This window comes from Lithobates pipiens, unplaced genomic scaffold, assembly GCF_037356315.1.
Source record: "Lithobates pipiens isolate NorthernLeopardFrog02 unplaced genomic scaffold, aLitPip1_a1.2 Scaffold_23, whole genome shotgun sequence".
Classification (NCBI taxonomy): domain Eukaryota; kingdom Metazoa; phylum Chordata; class Amphibia; order Anura; family Ranidae; genus Lithobates; species Lithobates pipiens.
Genome location: NW_027507785.1, coordinates 85,309,815 through 85,329,378, shown reverse-complemented (window position 1 = coordinate 85,329,378; position 19,564 = coordinate 85,309,815). Strand labels below are relative to the sequence as shown.

The window sequence follows — 19,564 nt, the reverse complement described above, 5'->3', positions numbered from 1 at the left end:
GACTTTTGTTTGCAGAAAGTTTGTCCGTTCGCACAGCCAACAAAAGTCCGATGAAAACAGAAAAAGTTTGTCCGATGGAGCGTACACACAGTCGGATGTTGCTCCAAAACAGCTCATTTGCATGTTTGTTGTCAAAAAGTCAGACCGTGTGTACGGGCCTTAAGTCCGTCGAACCAGCCTACTCACGAGCGGATTGTCTGCTGAAACCAAAGTATGACGGACAGAATTTCGAAAAATCCGAAATACTTAGTACGCCAGACTGCACGCTGAAAAAGTCAGCTGAAGCCCACACACGAGCGGACTGTCCGCTGAAATGTGTTTCGACGGACTAAGTAGGCCATACAGTCCGCCCCGTGTGTACGCGGCCTTAGTGTTCAGGAGGGTGGTTCAACTGCCTACATTTATTGCCCCCCCCCCCCGGCTGCACATGTGGATGAAGCCTTACAACGATCACCTAAGGCCACAGTTTGAACAAGCCCTTGAAGTGATATTCTATCCATTACAGCCAAAATATCAGGATGGGTGTCTTTACAAACCCTTTCCAAAAGCTTGCTGTACACATTGCTCTTATATAGGCCATCACCTAAAGATGCTAAGCGGCTGGGGGCTTCTGGAATACAGAGTCAAAATGCGGACCCTCATCTGTGACCCTTCCATCTAGGTGACTGTCTTTATTATGGTGTCACCTACTCAATAAAATAATGTAAATTGGCTGCAATTGTAAATAACACGTTTATTTCTGAGTACAGAATTTGTGAGCAGAGTGTCATTCTCACATTTCTCTTTATGCAAATTACCATAAATAATAAAATTGCTTTTGGCTGAGGTCAGTGGTTCACATTCACGGTTACGTCATCTAGTAAAATATTTGGTCCAACATGTACTGTATATAGCGTGATCTCTACAAACTAGTTGTTAAAAGATAAATTACTGCAATGAAAAGTAAAAGGGAAAAAATGGAATGACACCTGCACCTAAAAGAGATTCATAATTTTGGATGGACACTCGTAGGTTGTTATCACCTGCAGTTTTCTTAACCACTTCAGCCCCGGAAGAATTTACCCCCTTCCTGACCAGAGCACTTTGTGCGATTCGGCACTGCGTCGCTTTAACTGACAATTGCGTGGTCGTGCGACGTGGTTCCCAAACAAAATTTACGTCCTTTTTTCCCCACAAATAGAGCTTTCTTTTGGTGTTATTTGATCACCTCTGCGGTTTTTATTTTTTGAGCTATAAACAAAAAAAGAGCGACAATTTTGAAAAAAAACGCATTATTTTTTACATTTCGCTATAATAAATATCCTCCAAAAATATATAAAAAAAAATTTTTTTCCTCAGTTTAGGTCAATACGTATTCTTCTACATATTTTTGGTAAAAAAAAAAATTGCAATAAGCGTTTGTTGATTGGTTTGCGCAAAAGTTATAGCGTTTGCAAAATAGGGGATAGTTTTATGGCATTTTTATTCATTTTATTTAATTTTTTAATAGTAATGGCAGCGATCAGCGATTTTTATCTTGACTGCGACATTACTGTCTGGTAAAAGTACATCTTAACCTTTGCTGGTGGTTTATGCACAAGGTGGAGGAACCAAATTTGATGTCAATACACAGAAACTTTTGCACATATAAGATTGCTTTGAAGGCATCACACTGGTGCCATATTGTAAACATACGGACTGATTTATCTAGCGCAATACAATTTTTGATTTACTTGTTTATGTGATATCTCATGCCAGTGGTGCTGCTAATTCACAATAATTAACTTATTTCACGTGCACATTTTTTTTCTTGGTTCTGGTAAAGGACAACCCGTCTCCTTTATCTATGGTCAGCAATCCCATGGGCAAGTACCATAATTTCAGGGAGAAATGGTCAAGGAATAGTTTACATGGAATATTTAACCAGCTATAAAGGTAGTAAATATGAGCAAATATTATTGCAAATCTTAGATTTGGATTTTTCCCTTTTAAATTTTGTTTTAAATGCCCCTGAATCCCCTATGGAAATCCATCTCCATGTGCTACAACATGACCATAGAAGGTTCTCTATTTTCTTTTCCAATCAGATTCTTTAATAAGTTATGTTGAGCACTTTGTTTTTAAAATGAAAATATATTGATGATCAAAAAAAAAAAAAGACAACTCCTAAATAAATTAAAATCATGTATTGAATATTTAACATATGTGTTTAAAATATTTTACATTATATATAGTCACCTTTTCTATTAAATAGTTCACAATGATTTTAGAAAATGTTTTTCCGATTCCTACCTGGTTCTGTTCTGGAGATATAACTCCCTTTTCATATTTTTTTTTTATTTTTTTTGAATTTTCTGATTCTTCCACCAGTCCAGTGGTAAGAAGTCACACACAGAGACATACTGGCTTGTTCAGTGAGGCAAATAACAAAGTGCAAGCTTTAGTAATCCAGAGTAACCAGGCTCTTTCTGGTTACTAATTAGACTGTAGCACAATTAAAGACCTCGTTTCAGTTTAAATCAACTAAATGGATCAAAAAAAAAAAAAAAAATGTGTGCAGTGCAATACAGTTTATTTTTTTGAACACACAGCCACAGTCTGAGAACAAAATGTAATTTCCTTCTAGCATGGTGCAGAGGAGGACACTTGCTATATGTGTTGAAGCAGCGGTCTCTCAGCAGAAATATGACGTGCCCTCTGCTGAGCCACTATTACTCTGCATTCAGCAAAGCACATGCTCCTTGCAGATTAGAGAGTCCTAGCCTTATCCCAGCATGGGAAGGGATGTTGGAACACAGCAGAGAGACCACTGCTCCCACATAGAGAGCAAAGGTTCCTTCTTTACAGCATGCTCACAGGAGAAAGGCTTTTCTACTCAGGCTGTGGCTGCTTTGTAACTGTAGCTATGTAACTGGAATGTAGCTGATTAAAACCGAAGGTACTTTTCATTGCAAAATGTAATCTCTCTTTGTAGAGCCTTATTTAATAAACCCAATTCAGTATTTGACATATTTAATTTTGCTTAACTCTCTACTTAATATGGAGTCATTGCTTCTGGCCATGCCCACTCGATGACATCACACATTGGGGTGGGGCTTACATTACAGTACGAAACTGGCTGCCAGATGCAGCCCTATAAGTCACACAGGCACATCAAGCCTATGAAGTGGATTTTCTAAAGTTCTTCTAACCCGTGTGGCCTGATCCATTGGCTTCATCTGATTTCTCTGCTTCGAATATCGTGGCTGGGATTTCACTACCGTTTTTTGGCTTGTCTTCAGTGGCGACTTGGTTGTAGTCAGCTTTTTTCTGTCCAACATTTTCCTTCATTTCCAACTCTTTCTCCTCTTCATTTTTTTCTGCCTTAGCCTCCTTCCTGAGCATTCGATAGTTGTAGAAGTTGCCGACCAACAGAAAGACGCCAGAAAACACAATAATGGCTCCGCACTCAAAGAACATATACTTAAAATCTCCTAGGATATCTATAATGGCACCTGCAAGGGAATGAAATTGATATTCAGAATATATTTTTTTTAAGGCATTATCTTCCTTTATATTGCACAGAACTGCCTGTTTTTTTTAGCTCTCTGCTCATTAGTAGTCATTGGGGTCTATTTATAAAAATAAATGCTGTGCATATATCTCATGCATTCACACATCTGTCAAAAATAATTGCTGTAATGTTTGTAATATATTAGTTCCTATGATCTATCAGATCCATTTAGCGGCCATGATGTATTTTTTCCTGAACTACCTCAATGGGGCAAATACTGCATTACGGCCACTAGATGGAGCTAGAGAAAGAACATATAGGGAGGAGACTAGAATGGACTTTGATGGTACCATATGAAAACTGCAAATAACAGTCCTAAATCAAGTTAATAATTGTATTAAAAAAAATATATTTAATAAAATACATGTTTAAATACAGCAAGGATAATTGACCAACATGGCTCTATAGTCACAGAAGTCATTTATAACAATAATACCATCTGTGAATTGGTTGCACTCCTTCAATCCACTAGATGGAGCTGATGATAATAGGAAGTAAATATATTACACAAATGATGGTAATTATTTGTCAGCAATTTTTTATAAATAGACTGCATAGATTCACTAACATTATAACATGAGTAAAACTCAGTAAAAATGCAGTGTAAAACTTTGTAAAATACGGCAGTAAATACTGTGTAATTCTTTCACAGCTTGTTCATTTAATCCATGAAACAGCAGTACAAAGTTAAAGGTAAAAGTAAACTCCAGGCTTGATAAAGAGCTGTTATGGCTCAAAACAGTGTCACACCAAAGGCGTTGTGCTTCACACTGCTGCTTTATGGACTAAATAAAAAAATTGTGTAAGTCTTTAGGGCGGATCACCTTCCTAAAACAAGATTTATATGTTTCTTATAATCAGTGCTAAACGAATGTTTCCAGTCTGGTAGTCTGGGCTCCCTGGTATGGATTTTTTTTATATCCTTTTAGAACTATATGTGCAGTTTTCAGAAGTGGTCGGTGCCTGCACCCAAAACTTTCTGTACTAATAGTAAATGTACAGGAAATAGCATGTTCCTGTGAACATGAGAGCTATGCATTATAGATGGGATGTATACGTTTCAGAAGAAGGCTGATCTGCTTTACAACTGGCCTGAGATAAATTGATAAAAAAAAATCCATGGCATATGGTTGGCAATACCAGGCCTGGTGCTCACTAATGTTGAGTCCTGTTCCCCATTATTTATCTGCTTATATATTTTGCAAAAGGGTACCTTAATTGGTAGGCGATGGTCCCTTATACCTTAACATAATAAAAATCAAATAAAGTGCATGAGCAGTACTGGAGGGTATCACTTGGGAAGGGGGGGGGGGGCGCGCCAGTGGAATATTAGCTTGTACTGGGGTCAGCGATGTTCTCCCCTTTGACTTGATTCATATCACAAGAGGAACTAAATGTCTGACTCATGTGGTACATACATACAAAACTTTTCTTGGACACTTATTTTTCTATACTCCTGATTAAACTCTTTAGCAAAACTCGACTTGGTTCATACTTAAGTTTATATGAAAAAGTTAATTCAAGAAGGAATATTGTATAGCATACAGAATGACAAACTGACTACCTAGACAGAGAAGTCATCAGAGGCTTCTATTATATGCTATGGGTCATTCGTCCATCATAAAACTAAGTTGGTGTACAATATTTCATCATGAGATTTTAACCATAATTGTAATAAGTTTCAGTTTTATTGAATACTTTGTGTTGTTGCTTTTGGATGGCACCAGGAAAGTACCATTTTATTTTTTCTATATTTAATTTGTATGGTTAAATACAATGTTATTATATACAGTATATCATCATTATTGCAGTATTCTGGGTGCAAGCTTTGCAAATTACCTCCAATTGGTGGTCCTAGTAGAAGAGGAACACACTCTACAATTGTGACCAGTCCAACAGCACTTGCAAATCGCTTGGGTCCGACTAGATCCATAAGGGTTTCAAAGAGCAAGGAGCATACCATGCCAAAGCCCAAGCCAAAGAACACAGAGTACGTGATAAGGCCTGCGTAGGAAGTAGCCAGAGGGCACAGAAGATGACACACACCATTAAATATCACAGAGAAGCTGAAGAAGTACTGGATTCTTGGCCTTATCCATTTGGTGTTGGCTATTATTCCAGTTAATGGCCTGGCAAACATATCAACCATGGCAAGTACAGACAAGAGAAAAGCAGCTGAATATTCATCAATACCACAATGTTTTCCATATGGAGCAAGAAACACAATGGGGGCATAAAAGGCAATGAACATGATGACGTTTCCAATGAGGTAGATCAAGAAACCCCGGTGCTTAAAGAGAGTCAAGTCTAGATTTCTGTTAAACCGCGCTAGACAACCTTCTTTCTCCTTTTCTGAATCGACTGTTTTTTCTGGCTCTGTTGGACCTTTGTTAACTTTTTCTGGGTCTTTCTCCTTTTTGTTATTAGTAGCCTTTGGTCCAATGGGACGGAAGAGTGCCCCCGCCACACAGCAGTTCAGAATCAGGGCTCCCAGGATGAAGAAGCTTCCCCTCCATCCATACTTGTCAAAAAGAAACTGATTCAGTGGAGCAAGGGTTGATAGGATAACAGGACTTCCAGCCATTGCCAAGCCATTAGCCATCGGTCGCTTTTTCTCAAAGTACTTCCCAACAACGATAACGGAGGGTTGAAGGTTCATAGAGAAGCCAAACCCTACACAAGGGAAACAAATTATTTTAGCACAGGAAATAATTCTACAAAATGTACATTTAAAAAAATTGCAACTCATTCTTGAATAGTGGTCCCCAAACTTTTCAGTATGAGGACCACACTGTATATTTTACAAATATTCACAGGCCAAAAAAAAAAAATCGGGTCTCCATCAGAGTTTTCCCTTACTTCAGAGTTGCCATTGTAAGCCCACCTTACTTCAGGGTCCCCATCAGAGTTTCCCTTTACATCTGACCCCCACCTTACATCAGGGTCCCCATCAGAGTCCATATGATAGTGCCTCTTACATCAGGATCCTCATCAGTATCCCCATCGGAGTCCCTCTTACAGAGTTTGGGGGCAGGTTTTGGGATTGAAGTGGAGATGGTATGCAGCTTCTTCTGGCCTTAATTCTCAATCAGTGCACAATAATGATATGCCACTGATCCTAGATGCAGGCCGGATAAAATCTTGTAGAGGGAAAATGTGGCCCATTCTAGAGTATGGTGGCCACCCTGAAAAGGCACTACAGGCATAACCCACTTTTAAGTACATAATAGGGTTTATTTACTAAAGCCGAAAAGTGCAAAATCAGGCTCACCTCTGCACAGAAACCAATGAGCTTCTCACCTTTGCTTGTTCAATTAAGCTTTGGCAATAAAACCTGGAAGCTCATTGGTTTCTATGCAGAAGTAAGCCTGATTTTGCACTTTTCAGCTTTAGTAAATAATCCCCATTGTGTACTTAAAAGTGGGGTATGCCTGTACCATCTTGCCTTTGGAGGACACATGGGTTGATTTACTAAACTGGAGAATGCTAAATCTGGTGCAGCTGTGTATGGTAGCCAATCAGCTTCTAACTTCAATTTGTTCAATTGAGCTTTGACAAAAAAAAACTGGAAGCTGATTGGTTTCTATGCAAAGCTGCACCAGATTTTGCACTTTCCAGTTTTAGTAAATCAACCCAAGGGAGTTATGATGATGCTGTGATGTTGAGCAGGTGTCATAGTTTTTGCAAAGTGGTTGGCATCTGTTTTTTTTTTTTACCCTCTAACACTAGTAAGCAAATATGACTGCAACTGATTGTTGTTTGCAGAGGAGTTTCTACAACCAGAGTTCAAGTTGACCTTCTCTAGTTTTACACAAACTATAATAAGTTGTCTCACGAGATTTCTAAATCTCTTGAAAACATTGGGGGCAAGATCTCCCTGTTTAAATTAAAATTTATTTAAAACGGACTTACTATCAAAATAAGATCCCTGCTACCCTGCCCACCTTGCTCTCCTAAAGTCATAAAAGGTAGCAAAACTCATGAAAAAAACACCTCTGCAGAAGCTACTACTTCAATTTCCTACAGCAGCCAGTCATTTGTCCAAATGCCTAGATATTCGGCCAGCTGATTGCTGCAAAAAAGGGGCTATTAGCCCATCTAAAGTCTGGAGGTCTGCTTTAAAAAGCAGGATGGGCAGTATAGAAGGGGTCTTATTTTAAGGAAAGGTGTACCTTAAGATTAGAGGATTCAAGATTGCCTAATGAAGCGTAGCATAGCTGGGATTACTAGAATTTTAACACTGGACTCTACAAGAGACAAAAGAAGAGTTGATTGATAATTCACCCTCCAATCTAGATAAACTGAATCCTTCAATTTTTTTGGCAATTTTTAGTTGCCAATTCCTTCTATTAAAATCACTAGCGATGAATTGCTAAGAGTTGTAATTATTCAATAAATAGATAAAAAATACTTCTATGGTGTAAGTTTTACTAGAAGAATGTACTATATGGACCAGCTACACATATTGGGGCATTGTGCAAGCATGTGCTGCTTGTGTAACTTACCCAACATGGAGGCATTTGTTCTACCTGGTTAGCAATCAATTGCTACTATTATGCCGCGTACACACGACCGGACTTTCCATCAGAATAAACTCTGACGGTCTTTCCGACGGAGTTTAGCTGAAGTAGACTTGCCTACACACCAAAGTCTGTTCGTTTAGAACGTGATGACGTGCGACGGGACTAGAAAAGGAAGTTCAATAACCAGTAGCCAATAGCTGACCTTGCGTCGTTTTTGGTCCGTCGGACCAGCATACAGACAAACGGTTTTCCCGATAGGGATTGATTCCGTCGGAAAGATTTAAAACATGTTCTATTTCTGCAAATATCATTTTTATTCAAGTACAAGAAAGGGTCATGCCCCAAGACAACATTTCGAACATAAGAACGGTGGAGGTCGCAGCCTTGCAACAAAAATTTTGGAGATCATAACAGTATTAGGCCCCTTTCACATGGGACGGATCAGTAATAATCTGCCCCGTGATGATCCGCTTGCTCAGTGGGGATCGCTCCGTTGTCCCCACTGAGCCAGGGGATAACAGGGCGGTCCCTGCACACTGTGCAGGGACCGCCCTGTCAGCTCTCTGCTCTCCTCTATGGGGGATCGGATGAACACAGACCGTCTGTCCATGTTCATCCGAACCACTCTGCTGACGGATAGAAAAATAGGAATTTCCTCCGTCTGTAGAATCGGACAATAGCGGAGGCGGACGATATCGGGTGTCTGCGGATGTTCATCCGCAGACACCCACTATCCTATAGGGGTGCATGTATGTCCGTATTTCATCTGCAAATAGATGGATGAAATACGGACATACGGTCCGCATGTGTGAAAGGGGCCTTAACCGTGTTTCTGGCGACATACCGATGTTGCCAAAAAAAAAAAATGTTTACATAGAGGGAACCGTTATTTTGTATTTCAGCAATACATATTTACTTGTGGCCACCACATGTTCTATTTCTATGTCCATCTGAATTTTTGAAAAAAAAAGTCAGATGAAGCCCACACACGATCGGAATATCCGATGAAATTATTCCGTCTGACCTTTTCTGCCGGAAAGTCCAGTCGTGTGTACGCGGCATTAGAGTCTAATCGTTTACCATATTAATAGCACAAACTACTAAAAATCCCCCTTGCAGATTTAGCCTTAAATTTAGCTAATTTCCTATACCCAACAATCTGGAGTTGTGTGCAAATGTAAATGATTGAATAAATGGTATTTAAAGGGCTTTACTTTATGGAACTTTTGACATTTGCAAAAAAAGTGAACACTTTTATCATTTAACACATTTTTGGAGGCACACTGGATTTATGAAATGTAACATGTTATGCAAATTTAGGTTGAATGCCAACCACTAGGTTGAATGCCAACTACCCGTTTAGGTAATAATCAATTAGAGCTCCCTATTATCCCATCATTAATTTTCCACTGACACAAATCTAATTTATTATCATCTCATTTTACTAGCATTAATTAGTATGTGATCGCATCCTACTCAGCTCTTCTCTTGCTGACTTGCCATTAAAATGATTTGAAGTCACAAACAAAATTCTTTTTTGCAAATGTAATTCCTTTTCTCACTTAAAGCTGAACTCTAGGTGAAGATAAAGGAGACAAGCTAAGCTCTGTATTCAATAATAGCATAATTACATTTATTTTTTAATGTAAGCAGAGTAAGGACCTGAATTAAACTTGGTATAAGCCTCTTGTAGTCCCTGTACAGCAGAGCTTAGACCGAGGCTGGGAAAAGCAGCACAAGAAACCAGTCAAGTGTGCTGCAATGCTCATGTGCTAACTAGGAACATGCTGATAGAAGGAGAGGGCAGGGTGAGAGACATAGATATACCCATCAGTCTGCTGCTTCTCCTTTCAGCTTCGATCACAGGCTGGGGGAGGAACAACACCTGGAACTGTTATTGCTGCAGCAGAGAAAAAGGAAGGGCTGTGCTGTGTGACAGAGCTGTGTAAACCTCATGTCTGAATGGACAGGAGTACTACTCCTCCAGCAGGTAAAACAGTTCTCTTATATAAACGTCATATGTACGTTTAACTGTTTGTCAGGAGTTCACCTTTAACTGCACTAGAATACAGTCACTGGTCTGTGATAGGATGACAGTGGTGCCAATGCACCAATCACGGTGCATTACACAGTTTCCTTTTTTTTTCATTTTTTTTTTTTTACTTTTCAGAAAGTGACATTTTACTAGGTTCTAATGGCTACAGTGCAATTGGAAGTGATGCATTGCGACACACAGCAAAAGGTACTGCATGCCATACTTTTTTCAGTGCATTCACACTTTTGAACACGGCCTAGTACAAACACAAGTACTTTAGCCATATATTTACGCAGCTCTGCCAGCAAGAACCTGCATTCTGAGCAGAAAAATACATATTAAACCCAAGATAATATTTGTGAGCTTGCAAAAAAACTGTAAACCTTAGTGACAAAAAAAATAAAAAATACAATAAAAACTCAATTAGATTGAACGGAAAGCAGCAATCACCAATCAAAGTAGCATGTGTAACAAGCTCCAACCGAATAAAAAGTGTGCTATCCTTGTGCTAGGTATATGTTAATAAATCATATAAGAGACACAATAAAAGTGCATTAAACATATGATTAACTCATCCTAAATTGACATATCTGTGCAAATAAAGTCCATATAAAATGTGCAAACACTGTGCAAACAAAATATATACAGGTATATACATAAGTGGGTGCAAAAAAGTGCTCAGATTTTCGAAACTTCAGTAGTCCCGCTTTCTTTGCAATGAAGGAATGATGATAACGTGCACCACTGAAGAAAGAGTGCTCCCAAAAGGAATCAACCTTTGCAAAGAAAGAGGGACTATTGAAGTTTAGAAATGGCAATTCCTTTTGGGAGCACTCTTTCTTTGGTGGTGCACGTTATTATTATTATTATTATTATACAGGATTTATATAGCGCCGACAGTTTACGCAGTGCTTTACAACATTAGGGCAGACAGTACAATTACAATACAATTCAATACAGGGGGGAATCAGCGGGCCCTGCTCGTTAGCGCTTACAATCTAGGATCATTCCTTCACGGCAAAGAAAGAGTGCACCCAAAAGGAATCACCATTTCTAAACTTTAATAGTCCCTTTTACTTTTCTGTGAAGGAATGATAACGTGCACCATTGAAGAAAGAGTGCTCCCAAAAGGAATCACCATTTCTAAACTGGAGTAGTCCCTCTTTCTTTGCAAATGGTGATTCCTTTTGGAGACACTCTTTCTTCGGTGGTGCATGTTATCATTCCTTCATGGCAAAAGAACGAGGGACTATTGAAATTTAGAAATAGTGATTCCTTTTGGGAGCACTCCTTTGAAGGAATGATGATAATGTGCACTACTAAAGAAGGAGTGCTCCCAAAAAGAATCACTATTTCTAAATTTCAATAGTTCCTCGTTCTTTGTCATGAAGGAATAGCAACGTGCACCACCGAAGAAAGAGTGTCCCCAAAAGGAATCACCATTTGCAAAGAAAGAGGGACTAGTGCAGTTTAGAAATAGTGATTCCTTTTGGGAGCACTGCTTCTTTGGTGGTGCACATTATCATCATTCCTTCACGGCAAAGAAAGAGTGCACCCAAAAGGAATCACCATTTCTAAACTTTAATAGTCCCTTTTACTTTTCTGTGAAGGAATGATAACGTGAACCACCGAAGAAAGAGTGCTCGAATCACCATTTGCAAAGAAAGAGGGACTATTGAAGTTTAGAAATGGTGATTCCTTTTTGGGAGCACTCTTTCTTCGGTGGTGCATGTTATCATCATTCCTTCACGGCAAAGAAAGAGTACACCCAAAAGGAATCACCATTTATTAACTTTAATAGTCCCTTTTTCTTTGCTGTGAAGGAATGATGATAATGTACACCACCGAAGAAAAAGTGCTCCCAAAAGGAATCACCATTTCTAAACTGCAGTAATCCCGCTTTCTTTGTAAATGGTGATTCCTTTTGGGAACACGCCATCACTTGTGCATGTTATCATTCCTTCATGGCAAAGAAAGAGTGATGATTGAAATTTAGAAATAGTGATTCCTTTTGGGAGCACTCCTTCCTTGGTGGTGCACATTATCATCATTCCTTCACGGCAAAGAAAGAGCGCACCCAAAAGGAATCACCATTTCTAAACTTCAATAGTCCCTTTTTCTTTGCTGTGAAGGAATCATGATAACATGCACCATCGAAGAAAGAGTGCTCCCAAAAGGAGTCACCATTTGCAAAGAAGGAGGGACTATTGAAGTTCAGAATGGTGATTCCTTTTGGGAGCACTCTTTCTTCCATGGCGAACGTTATCACTCCTTCATGGCAAAGAAAAAGGGACTATTGAAGTTCAGAAAATCTGAGCACCAATTTGCTCCTTATATATATATATATATATATATATATATATATATATATATATATATATTTTTATAATATATTTTTTGCACAGTGTTTACACATTTTATATGGACTTACTGTATATACACACTTTTTATTGTTTGGTTGGAGAACAATATATATACTGTATGCCCATGTGAAGGGGACATTCACTCTCCAAACTGCTTTGAATCTTTGCAGCCTTCTTCTTCCACAATTTTGGTCTACCTCATTTTTTTTTGTTTTGGTCCGGTCTGCCCCATCCATGCTTTGATGTTTAATTTGCTCCAGAAGCCTACTGGGGTATCCACATCAAAGATCCCAGGGAAGCATCTGCTTACATAGAAAGTTGGACCTGGTGATGCGCCATCGAGGGCCAGTTTCAAGAACCTAGATGAGTCCCAGCTCCCAATACCATCATAGAAGAAAATGGTGGCATGGGTCCCAGCGAGTGACAGATCACAGCAGGACAACGCTGGATTCCCTGAGTGTATGGGTATGCTTTTTGAGCATAACCCAATGGACAAGGTAAGAAGCAAATAAAATGAATGATGTAATCTCGTGATGTTCCCCTTTAACGGGAACAGACAAAAAACCCAGACAGTGGTCCTAACCATTCATAATGCTATCCAAATCAGAAAAAATATATATTCTATTTAGTTATATTTTAACACAAATAGTTGTATGTACAATATAACCCTGACCATTAACGTCTATTCTGTATTACATAAGCAACATCATTACCCTAATGAACATATAGATCTAAGAAAAGTGCGGTTTAATACCCAATTTGTTACATGTTAATGTGAAATTCTGACTAATGTCAATACAATTTCCTGCGTGTGACTCCTTTTTATAAAATGTATGTCATAAATCTGCCCATCGATTGCCCTGTCAACGCTTCAGTGACAAATCCATATGCTACAACAGATTACATAGAGTAACCAAGGAAAGAATGGCTCATTACCTGCAAGGACTCCGACGAAGATGTAAAGCTGTAAAATGCTGGTGCTGAATGTGGCCAGGATCATGCCCACTCCGCTAAGGAGGCCCCCTGCCATGACCACAGGGCGGCTGCCATATTTGTTTACCAAGATGCTGCTGATGGGACCTGGATCAATATGAGAAGAATGGATTATATACACTTCTCTTATTGGACTGTGCCAAGGTTGAAAATGCTGCTAACATGAAAACAAGAAATGTGATTAATAGCAAATCACTAAAGAAAATTAAAATATAATACAAAGAACCATCATAAAATGGGTAATGAAGTGTGATAATGGTTCCAATTCATTCTGTTGTATATAATAAAGTATGTTATTGTTCCTATAGCTTTTTATTTTCACCAGTCATGCGATACAGTGGTGCAGGGGTCTCCAGGGATCTCCCAAATGTGGCCCAAAGCTAGAGTCAAGTTTCCCCTTCCCCTTGTACTGTCTTTCCCCAAGATAGTCAGTTGCTAGGACCGCCAGCATTCTTGCAATCAATGACATGCTTGTCCTATCGCTCATGCTGCGTACACACGACCGGACTTTTCAACGGACTAGGTCCGGCGGTCTTCCCGACAGACTTTCGGCGGAGTTCCGACGAACACACACAAGCACAGTTTTCATCCATCGGACTCGCATAGAGGCGAACGGATTTTTCGACCGGACTCGAGTCGGTCAGAAAGATTAGAAACATGTTTTAAATCTAAAGTCCGTCTGATTTTTAGACAGCAAAGATCAGATGAAGCTCACACACGATCAAATTGTCCGTCGGATTCGTTCCGTCGGACCTAGTCCGTCGAAAAGTCCGGTCGTGTGTACGCGGCATAAGGTGGAACTTCCTTCGTCTATACTTGCTCCAGCCCTGCTGCTACGTGATATGGTGATATGATAGGGAATATGATGTAAAGGGGACTCTAACATAAGGGGGATCCCAAGATGGGCCCTGAAGTAAGAGGGCTCTGATGGGGATCTAAAAGTAAGGAAGGCGCTGACGGAGACCCTAACATAAGAAAGGCTCTGATGGGCATCCGGATGTAGGGGGGCGCTAATGAGAACCCTGATGTAAGGAAGACTCTAAAGGGGACTGTGATGTTAGAAGGGCTCTGATTGGGACCTGATATAAGGGACGCTCTGAAGGGCACCCTGATGTAAGTAGGGCTCTGATGGGAACCCTGATGTAAGGGAGGCTCTGAGGAAAACCTGATGTAAGGGAGGCTCTAAAGGGGACCTTGATGTAAGAGGGGCTCTGATGAAAACCCTGATGCAAGGGGGCTCTGCTGGGGATCCTGATGTATGAGGGGCTCTGAAGGGGACCTTGATTTAAGAGGGGCTCTAATGAGGGCCCGGATGTAAGAGAGGTTCTGATAGGGGACCCTGATGTAAGTGGGGGCTTTGTTTTGTTTTACTGAAGTACTTTCTCAGTTCTGAATCATATCATGCAAATTCCAAAAAAGATCTGAGTAAAGCATAATCATTCATTCATTTATTTTTTATTTCAAGTGATATTTAAGGATTTTTTTAAAAATAACAAACATGTTATACTTACCTGCTCTGTGCAGTGGCTTCACACAGAGCAGCCTCGATTCTCTGCCTCTGGGGTCCCCAGAGCAAGCAGCTGGCAATGGTGGCACCCAAGCAGGCATGCTCCTGAGCCGCTACTCTGAGTGTCCATTCAGACACAGAGTCGCTCCTCAGCCCCACCATCTCTCTCTCCTCATTGGCTCACTGGCTATGATTGACAGCAGTGGGAGGCAATGGCTCCCGCTGCTGTGTTTCAGCCAATGAGGAGAGAGAGAGACCCAGGACCGCCAAGGCTCCCATGCACATCTCTGGATCGAGAGGTGACTCAGGTGTGTATTAGGGGGGACTGGAGCGCTGCTGCACAGAAAAGGTAAAAAAACCTTCAGCCTTTGGAACCACTTTATTAAAACTGATTTTTTTTCAGCCTGTGAATTTTAAGATATATCATATGGCCCACGCACTGAAAAATGTGAGGACTATAGTGCACCTGTCACAATACCAAGAGGAGTTATAGCCATTAGAGCTGAAGTGGAAATAATTCTGTGGCCCATCATAATATCTTGTACGTTGAATTCTGCACCTTCAGTAACTAAACACACTTTAAAGGGCTTGTAAAGCCTTAACTACTTGCCGACTGGGTCACGCCGATATACGTTGGCAGAAGAGCTCTCCTGTACAAACTCGTAAAGCAGTATAGTGGACGCGCGTGTCCCCAAAAAGTGTAATTTGGGGTCAGATTTGTCCACCTCAATGACGCAGTCCCACTAAAAATAGAAGATCACCACCATTACCAGTAAAAACAATAAAAAAATAAAAACCTAAATCGATCTGTAGTTTGTAGACGTTTGTATTTACTTTTGCGCAAACCAATCAATATACGCCTATTGAGATTTGTTTTACCAAAAATATGTATATCGGCCTAAACTGATGAAAACATTTTTTTTATATATATGTATTATAGCAGAAAGTAAAAAAAAAGGTGATCAAATACCACCAAAAGAAAGCTCTATTTTTGGGGGAAAAAAAGGACATCAATTTTGTTTGGGTACAGCATCGCACGACTGTGCAATTGTCAGTTAAAGCGACGCAGTGCCGTATTGCAAAAAAAATGCTCTGGTCATTAAGGGGTTAAACTCTTCCGAGGCTGAAGTGGTTAAAGTGTTACTAAACCTAAAAATGTTTTAAGGTACATGTCTGCCGCCATGTCGCAGTCCCGCTAAAAATCAATGATCGCCGCCATTACTATTAAAAACAATAAAATAAATCTATCCTATAGTTTATAGAGGCTTTTGTGCCAACCAATCAATATACGGTTATTGGGATTTATTTTACCAAAAATATGTAGCAGAATATATATTGGCCTAAATATGGCCACCTACCCCACCCCACTGCTTCTCCTTCTTCCTACCTCCACACACAATTGGACATTCATTTTTTACCTAGTAGCTTTTTTTGAGGGATAACTCCCAGGACTTCTCAATTCCTCATGTAGGTGAGAATGGCATCCAACTTACCTGCAGCCAATGGGGATACTGACCTCATGCATCACAGGAGGCCTCAGGATACTCTACAGTATCTGTGTGCCATGAGGGTACCATTGTCTCTTCCGGATTCTTGCAGCTGTCCCCCGATGCAATGCGGCGCATGCTGACTGCAAGAACCTAAAAGAGACAGTGGCGGCACAGTACCTAGTGTTTAAGGGTGTATTGCAGAAGGACAACCCTGGATTTGCTGGAAGAAGGAGTATGTAGTTTGAGTATAACTCAGAAAAGCAGGTAAGAGGAGATTTTAAAAAAATACAAATATACGGAGGTGGAGGGTAGGGGTGGAGTTTTTCAAAGATGAAACTGCACAGTACACAGGAACATGCAAGCCTATTGGAATTCTTGCAGAATCAACAGGTATGTTTTGCAATTAACAAACAGATATGATAAATCACTTTCAATGAGATATGTAAAAGACCAAAAGGAAGCACATAAAAAAAGAAATTGTTAGAGTTACGAACAATTAAACCCGTTCACTGCCAGGCATGTACTGTACGTCGTACGGACCTGCCAGACGAGGGTTTTATACACACACTCACTGTGGCTGTGTATATGTAGCGCTGGCTCCTGACGAGCAGGCGCTATGGTTTTTGAAAAGTTAATTTGCCTGAAGCCACAGTTGGGTTTCATGACTATTTCTCCAAATTTCTGGTTTCAATATCAGTCCAGCTAGGTTGCACTGAGTTCTCCTTGACCGCAGGTGTCGCTGTCACCGCTGGTAAGAGTAGAAACGCAGTCTAGCTGGGTGCATTGAATGCCACTATTCTCTCGGAACCAGCCCAGTGGGAGTGTTTTCCTGATGTGCATTCTGGGGGTGGTATTTAAGGTAACGATGCCACGTTGGCAAGGGTTATTTTGTGATTGCTTTCTGTCTGTTTGGTTCTGGTGGTCCTCCTGACCCAGCCCCATGGCCCTCCCTGCCTGGGGTGCAGAACCATGCATCCTAGTCTCGGTGCCGGCTGGCACGAGGCGACACAACTGAGGGGACAGGCCTGAGTGGATTTCGGGGCCTATTGATCCAAGGGTGGTCCGCTGCCATCTCATCTGAAGGGAGAGGCCCAGCAACTGAAGAACCCCAGGGGAGGACTCATTCAGGAGAAGACCGTGCGCAAGGCTGGTTTCTCAGAAGGGGCCTGGAGGCTTAGTTGAAGGACGCGACCTTGATCAACATTCATACGGTATCGCAGGATTGGCTGAGAGAACCTGGTACCGTATGTCAGTTCTTTATATTTGTCCACATCCCTCAGTAACGCTTAAGTGTATCTCACAAGTCTGTGGCAGAGACTTTGTCGAGCACCCCACCGGCTGCTAGGCCTAATGAGAGAAATCTACCCGGGGATTGTTAAATCCAGTTGTGAAACAGTCTCTATTCTCTGGATTTTCTCTAATGACTTCCATTTTTGCAATTCAAGTACCTGAACTCACTCCTAAACCTATACTCTTTATTGAAAGACTTTGTTTCTGTTCTAAATAAATACCCGAAAGAGGATTCAGTGTCAGTTTCCACATTCTTTGGGTCATCTACCATGGGAACCCCAAGACGGAGAAGCAAACAAGTAGGTAACGGTAAGCCCAATAAAACCAGCAGCTCCTTCGGGGGTTAGTGCTACATATATATCTGGCAATCTGACTTCTGGGTGTCAGATATGCCGCGTACACACGATCAAACAATCGGGTGGAAAAGTCCGGCAAACTCAAGTCCGCCGGACAATCCCCCCGTGTGTAGCCTCCGGCGTACTTTTTTTACCCGAAAGTACGGCAGACTTAGAAAGTAGTTTTGCACTCCAATCTTCCCGCCGGACTTGCATTTCAGTGGACAATCCGGCCGTGCGTATGCCAGTCCGCTGTACTTTCGAAATGAACGGACTTTTCCAGCCCGGAGAAAAGTCCGCTCATTTTGAGCACGTCTCCAGGTAGGCGGGGCCCGCGAAGGATGCGTCGCTAGCCCCGCCACCTGGTATGGACTTAAAGGGGAACCCAAAAAATCCGGCCCCCCACCCTATGTGAATGAGTATGGGGTACAATGTACCCCTACCCATTCACCTGTAAAATAAAGTAAAAAAAAACACAACACACAAGATAAAATAGTTTATTGCACAGCTCCGGGGGTCTTCCGTCTTCGGGGGTCTTCTCGCCGGACTCCTCCGCTATCTTCTTCTAGCTCTTTTACTAGCAGAGAAGCCCCGGCTTTCTTCCTCGCTGCTGCCCTCTTCTTCCAACTTCGGGGGTCTTGTCCCCCTCTCCGGTTCTTCTGTTGCCGCTATCGTCGCCGCCTTCTGTTCTTCTCTTCAGATGTTGCCTCGTCGCTCCCTCCGCTCACAATGACGGGGACCGGGCGCGCGGCGACTTATATAGGGACATCACCGGATGATGTCCCCGCCTATTATGATGTCACAGTCCCAGCATCCATCCTCAGAGGATGCTGGGACTGTGACATCATAATAAGCGGGGACATCATCCGGTGATGTCCCTATATAAGTCGCCGCGCGTCGCGTTGGAGCCATTGTGAGCGGAGGATGCGACAAGGCAACATCTGAAGAGAAGAACAGAAGAACAGAAGACGGCGACGACAGCGGCGACAGAAGACCGCGCCACCACCTGTAAAAGAGCTATAAGAAGGCACGGTGGCCCGGCAGAAGAACCGAAGAGGGGGACAAGACCCCCGAAGTCGGAAGAAGAGGGCGGCGGTGAGGAAGAAAGCCGGGGCTCCTCCGCTAGTAAATGAGCTAGAAGAAGATAGAGGAGGAGTCCAGCGAGAAGACCCCCGAAGACGGAAGACCCCCGGAGCAGTGCAATAAACTATTTTATCTTGCGTGTTGTGTTTTTTTTACAGGTGAATGGGTAGGGGTACATTGTACCCCATACTCATTCACATAGGGTGGGGGGCCGGTATCCGGGGGCCCCCTTATTAAAGGGGGCTCCCGGATTCCAATAAGCCCCCCGTCCGCAGACCATGACAACCAACGGCCAGGGTTGTCGGGAAGAGGCCCTTGTCCTCATCAACATGGGGACAAGGTGCTTTGGGGTGGGGGGGCCGTGTGGCCCCCCTTCCCCAAGGCACCCCCCATGTTGAGGGCACGCGGCCTGG

At 41.6% G+C, this 19,564-nt stretch overlaps 1 protein-coding gene across 1 annotated transcript in view; it reads right to left on the bottom strand.

Annotated features, from left to right (window-relative positions):
* Positions 1–713: 713 nt before the first annotated feature.
* LOC143927703 (monocarboxylate transporter 2-like) overlaps positions 714–19,564 on the bottom strand; it is a 92,397-nt gene continuing 73,546 nt past the window's right edge. Inside the window, exons 3-5 of the mRNA XM_077451972.1 lie at positions 13,390–13,533; positions 5,372–6,205; positions 714–3,473 (exon numbers count right to left, since the gene is read on the bottom strand). Of these exons, the coding sequence (XP_077308098.1) occupies positions 3,166–3,473; positions 5,372–6,205; positions 13,390–13,533 (1,286 nt within the window). The 3' untranslated portion in view covers positions 714–3,165. The remainder of the gene's footprint in view (positions 3,474–5,371; positions 6,206–13,389; positions 13,534–19,564) is intronic.